Raw genomic sequence first — 7,774 nt, forward strand, 5'->3', positions numbered from 1 at the left:
ACAACCACTTTACGCAGCCCAAGCCCGAAGGGAAAATGAGAGAAGGAAGAAGGTGGAAGTTTAGCCCCATACGTAGGGGTATCAGTCCATGTGCTAAGGATGAATGAGTTGGGTATAGCAACGTACCGGAAGGTAAATAAGGAGCGAGTGATAGAGAGTTAGATTGATGGATAGAGAAAATAAGAAGAGGATTGAGGAAGAAGGAAGACTGGGGAGAGGGGGAGCCGGTTTCTATATATAAATAAAGACAGGCGCTCGATGGCGCCGGCAGCAGGCAGGCAAGGCAGGAGGGGCACCAGCCTTTTTGGCAGGGGCAGTCTTTCCCTGACTGCGGTGTCTCGTCTGCTACTGCTCCCTTCCTACTACCTTCCTCAAATCTTCTTCTTCCAATCTCGCTATCATCCGTTTGACGTTATTTGTATACACTAGAATAAAAAGGAAAAAAATCCTCCTATGCAACAGTGGACCCGTTACCGCAAGTATCCTGGAATATATTTGTTTCTCTAGGGCTAGAATGCCCCGAGGGAAGCAAAGGATGTGTTGCTGATCCTGTCCCTCGGGGCTAGACCCAACAGCCCCAAAGTGTGATACGCAAGAAGGCCCCTGATAACATCTGGTGGACCAGGAGAGAAGTCTCGTAAAATATAGGAAGAGGAACGGAAAACACTCCGCAGGCAAAATGACAGTGGTGAGTAGCTCCAGTCACCTAATGTAAAATTCACACTTTTTTCTACTTTCTGTATATTTTGAAATACCGAAGGTGTATTTTTAGGTTTTTGATCAAATTCATAACTTTTGAGATGTTCAACAACAGTCTTCACTGAAAGTATTAGATGGTGTCGAGTGCGTTTTCCCCAAGCTGGGAATTTTAGCGAATAAGCTTCTTCCGGTATTACATCACGGTGGCCGCCCTCTCTCAAAAATAAATCCCCGTCACAGGTTTAATTAAGCTTTAATATAAGGCGTGATATTACAGATTTTTATCTTTAACATGTTCTGGTGAAGCATGTGGTCATTTTACATGATAACTTCACGGGAACATATTAATGAAGCAAAACTTGAGTTACTCTAGTAATGATCAGAGTGATATCATAGATGACGTTGCACCGTATCATCAACTAACGCAGGAGAAGTCAGTGCTTTACAAATATTGTTACCATAACTACTCGGCCGGAAAAGTATATTTTGATTGATAACGTACTTTCTCAAGTTTTGCAAGTTCCAAAGGCAATTATATGCAATTAAAATTCGCAAACACAAACACAGCATTTCTTTCTACCAACTTCGTCATTGCCCATCTTTATACATGTCCAAACCATAATAAAACAATTTCATGGGTCTTTTCGCTTACCCCAACCCTTTTACCACTTCCCTGTATAGTTCAAGTTTTCTGACTCATCATGTACAACTCCAAACAGTTCCTCTCAAAGCTTCTACGTTTTCTCTCATTTACATTCAACATGCAGGCTTTGCTCCATGAAGGAGCGTTGACTTTACAGTCATACATTACAACTTTTACCTCTTTAGACTCACTTACAAAACTCTTGTAGGAATCATGTTATCATCCTAGTTTCCACAGTTCTGTGACTTACGTCGTCGCTCATTCTTCCATCATTAATTTCACCTACTCCCAAGTACACATATGAAACTATTTCATTCTGTCTTTATCCTGGGTGACATTTCATTTCTCCATCTTTTGGGCTTCATTTACGCTAACATTCACTCAAACTTTTTTTTTTTTTTTTTTTTTTTTTTTTTACAAATATTTAAAATTATTCTGCCAGCCTCCGCAGCTTATCTTCACTATCACCAACCAATTCTCTATCATTAGCAAATGTTAGTCAACTCATATTCCATTCTCAACTGTTTTTCTTATCCATCTACTCTGCATACATCTGTCTTTCCTTATACTTCTCTCATCACTTCGTCCACAAAAACATTGAACAGTTATGCAGGCATTTTAGATCCTTGGGTTTTGATCTTTTAAATGAAACCAGTCACTCTTCCATCTTTACATTTCAATACCTGGTTCATGTTCATCTTCAGATGTTACTGAACATGACAAATTACTTCACAACCTTCACATTGCATCTATCATTCTATCATAAGTTCCCGAATGTCTATGTATCAAGTTAATGCTTTTTCCCTCCACAGTCGAACTTCTCACACAACACTTTCACAGCTAATATTTTTTCCACTTGCTCTCTCCCTTGCATAAATCCATACGGTTCTTATCGTATCAGTCCTTGTTCCCTTCTTATTTTCTGAGTAAAATCCTACGTGAACCTTTCCCGGTATACTTCACAATATTATTAGACTATTATAAATCTTACAGGCACCTATTATACTTACTAAGACAAAGAAATAATTATTACGCTCTTCCATTCCTCTAAAATCTTTTTCTCAACCAGACTTACCGTCTACACCTTGGTCAATTATTCAGTCACATTATCACCATTGTACAATAGCATCACACTTTTACTTCAGTCCCGTCAACTTCTGGTGCTTTCTATTCCTCGACTTTTCATTGCCCTTCTTACATCTTCAGCGACCACCTTGATATAAACATTCTGAAACTTATGTCGCGCCCTTCGACTCTTGTGTCATTCAGAGCTCCTGTTCTCCTATCTTAAACATTTAATAACTCTTCAGAAGACTCACCCCATTTACACGGAGCTACGTTGTCTTCAGGTAGCATTCCATTTGCATTATCTATTCTATGGTCTATTTGTTCATTACGGTTTCTTCCCGCTTTTCACTTCCTCCCTTACAACCTTTTCTCCCCTACATATTCCTAGATGCTTACTGAAATTTACTATTAAATTTTTAGTATTTCTCCCCTTCTTGCTCAGTTTGTTCATCACCTAATATACTATCATGGAATTTCTTTTGTCTTGCAACTGCATTTTAAACAATTTAGTTTTTCCTCCGCTAAATCACTATTTTAAATATCCCGTCACTGCCTGGTTTTATTACCTCTTCTTACATACTTATACCTGCACTGATTTCAGCCGACTCACTGGCCCAGTCATTGAATAATGCATGGTATTCAATAACTCCTTTGGTCCTGTTCCCTTTTCAACTATTTTTTCCTACACACTACTCAATTCTATTGTATGAACTTACATATAATGCCACCCGTTCAACTTTCGTCTCAAAATAATGATCTGCCATTTCCACTTCATATTAATGATAAATTATACCTCCAGCTGCTGCTCTTTCTCAGCACTGTATCCATAAAATTGCTCTTCTTTCTAGCCAGTGCTGACAGACAAATTAGACACTAAATATTTAAAGGTTAAAAAAGTATTTAATTTATTTCAAATATATTTAAACCTTCTTTGACTTATTGGGCAAAGGATGAAAGCACTGGAAAACCTTCCTGTAAAAGTGTCAGGTATTTCGTTGATAGATGGTTGCCAGGAATGGGATGAGTGGGAGTACGAAGCCTTTTTTTAAACACAAATACTGAATATTTTGAAAAACCATGATGTTCCCATCTGCTGATATTAATACTCGTTCAGTCAATGATGCCTTCAGGTTGTCTGTATGCCCGTAGGGAGTGGACGATGGGATAATTTCTTTCTTGTTCTGTCATTACCAAGTTTATGGTCTCAACGGTACTGTTTCCATCATAATTGTTTCATCATTGTTAGTGGCATTACTGTTATCACCATTGTGCTCGTCGCTGTTGCAAAAAAAAAAAAAAAAAAAGGGGGGGTTTTGGCATCAGCCATTCTCATAATAGAAACAGTAACAAAAGAATCAAGCTTCTTTGTGTCTGTGAAGAAAGAAGTAAGACAGACGCAAAAGGCATAAATAAGACTTGTTTTGTTATTGTCTTTGTCGCTCAATGAAACAAAAGAGAGAGAGAGAGAGAAAAAAGGGGGGGGGCGTGTTTAATTTAACATTTCACCTTTATAGGAGAAGCATGCTAGTATACTATGACATTTTCCCCTTACATCAATCTCTGAAGTATACGATAAAGGACTATAGAACCTAATAACCCTGTTATTAGGAACTCCTGTACTGGACTCCAATTCCGCATGGAAAGTAGTCCCGTATCGGTGCCGTCTATTACCATGAATAACAATTTTACGTACTCTGTTATAATTTTACATAATATAAGTAGCATTACTTATGATAAACTCATTGATGTAATCACCATTAACAACCGACAACAAATAGATTGAAGATTTTGCCAATGAATTTACGATGTGATTCTACAGCGGAATAACACAAGACGTTACTGTGACGTCTTGTAACCAAATGCCAGTTGGTCCTTTTAATGTCAAATTTGTCTTCAAAGTTGTCCAATTAAAGCTGTGTCCCATGAACGCCCATTCTAGCAACGTTTATCACCTTGCCGATAGATTTGGTGAAAGCAACGAATATAATTGGTAACAAGACTTAAGCTATGAATCTCATATCTTTCTGTCAAAGATCGCCATCATTGTTTGAGGAGGAAATGAAGTAGGAAAGTAGGTTCTGAATCAGCCCCAACTGACAATAATGCATTGAAATCAAGATAATGTAAGTATGATTTATCTGTACTTCAAGAGTTATATTTGTAAACATTGCAGTATGGTAATTTAGCTGTAGTCATAGGAAGACCAATAACCACCCATTAGGCCTGTAGTATACTACCTTTGGCCTGTTTATTGTTAACAGATTCTGGAAAACTTGACTCACCTTGGCGAAGAAAGCAACTTATCCAAAGCTCGTTTTGATAAACATTTATTAAGTCGAGGTGGGAGTCTTTCTCAGTTAAATATTTATGTATGATAACGGTATAGGCTAGCCTGTGTAGCAGTCAGTCAAATGTTATAACAGTTAATGGTAAGTTTCATAGTGCCCAACATTGTCAGTTAACAAAAGAGAAACTGCCCCTAGGAAAGTAAATTAATTGTAGTGATAGGCCGTGTATGTATTCCAGTAAACAGTATCGGGAACCTGAAACTTGGCCTGAGGTTATATCATTACGTTAGACTTTGTATAGGACCCACGCAATTACTTCTTGATCCTATTATGTAAGGTTACCCGTTGTATCCTAACTATCATTTAATAGAGGCTACTTCATCCACGTGACAGTTAGGCTACCCAACCCATGCAACAGATTAAGCTGAAGTAGGATAGGCTGCGCCAGAGTTGCCGAAACCAGGAAATTTGCAAGCCTTTCATGATCATCATGTCTACGTCTCATGGTGTGGACAAAAATTACCACACCTGGAACAGAGTTGCTAGTCGGCACTTTCTCATTTGATTATAGTGTATGAAAATAGAATATTACGGAATTCTTTACAGGAGGTTTTGGGGGCGGGCGGTAGTAGGCTCTCGGGACAGGGAAGTGGAAGTTTAGTATCGCCAGGCTATGTCAACCCAGAGCAGATGTAATTTTAATCTTTGCTGCTGCCTAGAAATGCACAATTTTATTTTACCAGGATTACATAGTAGGCCTATGGTGATCATTCTATAACAGTCTTTTGCTCACTGTAGGACAGACGTGGTGGCCTGCTTAAAAAAGTAAGCTTTCCCAAATGGGCACCGTACTAGTCTTTATCTGTTTCATGTCATCCACCATGTTATGAATAATCTTGATGACAACTGAGCAGTCTTTACTTGATTACTTTGTTTATATATATATATATATATATATATATATATATATATATATATATATATATATATATATATAATATAACACACAAACAACAACAACAACATTAGGTTACCTCCCCTGGCATGGTGATCTTTTTTTGAAAAAACCTTGCAGTTTTTGTAGTTTTTGCAGTTTTCATATTGAATTGCCGAGTTTTGTATGAATCTCAGGTGTAGAAAACTTACAACTGCCCCATACACACATACAGAAATGTATCAAACCTCCCCTCACACACTGTACCATTCATGCTTTGTATTTCTTGAATTTAGCACTTTCTGAAAATTAAGGCCCAGACTTTCTAATATCTACTTTGATTCATTTATCAAATACTTTGCCAGGTCTTCCTCCTTTGTAATGGGTCCAAATTATATACCAAGTGGTGTGTTGTTTTAGATTAAGCCAGCTTTATGCCAGGACAATCCCATGCCCAAGCCAGCCAATTGATGTAGTGGAGTCTTCAGGGAAACTAGACAGTTGATGTTGACCTTTTGCACTCTCCAGCCAATCAGATAAAAAGTGCACTTTGTACGCCGACCTATTATCCGTCATTTTTTCCACATGGCCGGTCTATCTCAAGAGTTTATTTTTATTCATTCTTTCCCCTTTTTCCACTAATGTGTATCTGAAGTGTCTCACTTCTCAATTCATATTCTCTTCAAGTTTTTATATTTCCGCTCAGCTTCCACACTTCACTTCAGTAAATGAGACTTGACTCAGAATTATTTTCATACGTTCCCACCTTAGCTGCTAAGACTCCACATCTTTCCCTAATTTTGTGCTTAATGTATGATACTCTCCTTGCTTCACCTGTTATATGACACAACAGCTCTCCCATAATAGCATCATTTTCATATTTACCCATGTAACCAGACGTATCACCCGTTTCCATTCTCCACCATCCTGTTAGTATTCATGACACAGGTGACCTTATTCCTGCCCACATTTACTCTCACCTGGAAACCTTTCTATATTAAAATATAAAGACACGCCTGGCATCCTATAACGACTGTGGGTGTTAAGTGTCTCATGCACGTGGGACACCTAATGCTTACAGTTATTAACAGTATGTAGTAAGTGATTAATTAGTCGTGACATCAGCGTTAAAATGGACCAACATTGAAGGAATTACAAAAAAAGGTGGGTTCTTTAACACTAGAGTGTAATAATTGTTACAAAAACTTGAAGCAGTATAGATATTAAATAACTGAAAATATGATTAGCAAAAGCATTATATAGATAGTTGTGTCCGTAGTTATGGAGATGATTTATGCATAGGCTATAAATACACACCACTGTGTATAGTTCTATTATTTTAGTGTTGTACATAGGCTAATTATCGGTTCACACCTCTCTTTAGCGTCGCGCTGGAAGCTTCGTGGAATGACATGATACCTCCGTAATACAAACTTACTTATGTTGATAGTTCAAGTTAACAATCTGATAGATAGTTATACAGCAAAATGAACCCATTTACAATAGTGTTTTTCGCAGTGGCATGGATATTGAATGTAAGGTCCGTGGTTGTACAAATTATGCTGGAATAAGATCGCATTGAAAATTATTTAATTGCACATATATTTATATTAAAACATTTATTTTTCTTGTTATTCTGCATTGCTATTTTTTATATTAGTAGTAATCCAAACAGGAGCTTGATATGTGGAGAGTCGTTGCTTGTAGCATGTACTGTGCTTACTCTGATGTTGCAGCCCAGTGCTAATAACAGGTGGTTTCACAATGTCACTCAACCTGTTTTAGGAGCTTCGCCTAAGTATCGTCAACTCACTGCATTTTCTCAGGATGAGAGTACTTGTATTATAAACTAGCTTCTCACGAGATACAATTTAATTCAGTTATTTGAAATTTCGTGTGATACTTAATCGAACTTGCCAACAGTTTTAGTGCACATTCTTTGATATGTAATTTTATGGTAAACGATTATCAGTTTGAAGTGTAGAAGTATATATGATATTGGAATTAAATGGTCTGGTCAGGGTTGTAAATGTGGCACCAAACTGCGGTCTGATTTTCACTGACATGTTCGTTACTTACTGGCAGCTCCACATGTGGACAGGATTTCTGTTTTTCAGTTTGAAGGATGAAGATACATGCTTG

At 37.6% G+C, this 7,774-nt stretch overlaps 1 protein-coding gene across 8 annotated transcripts in view; it reads left to right on the plus strand.

The window, feature by feature from the left end:
• The first annotated feature begins 259 nt into the window (after positions 1 to 259).
• LOC136850635 (uncharacterized) overlaps positions 260 to 7,774 on the plus strand; it is a 123,166-nt gene continuing 115,651 nt past the window's right edge. For 4 of the 8 annotated variants that reach the window (XM_067124358.1, XM_067124352.1, XM_067124356.1 and 1 more), the window contains exon 1: positions 260 to 688. In XM_067124358.1, coding sequence (XP_066980459.1) covers positions 680 to 688 — 9 coding nt within the window. In that variant the 5' untranslated portion in view covers positions 260 to 679. Of the gene's footprint in view, positions 689 to 4,240; positions 4,534 to 7,774 lie in introns of those variants that run through there. The other 4 variants (XM_067124354.1, XM_067124360.1, XM_067124359.1 and 1 more) reach the window with 4 other exon arrangements.

This window comes from Macrobrachium rosenbergii, chromosome 22 (assembly GCF_040412425.1).
Source record: "Macrobrachium rosenbergii isolate ZJJX-2024 chromosome 22, ASM4041242v1, whole genome shotgun sequence".
Classification (NCBI taxonomy): domain Eukaryota; kingdom Metazoa; phylum Arthropoda; class Malacostraca; order Decapoda; family Palaemonidae; genus Macrobrachium; species Macrobrachium rosenbergii.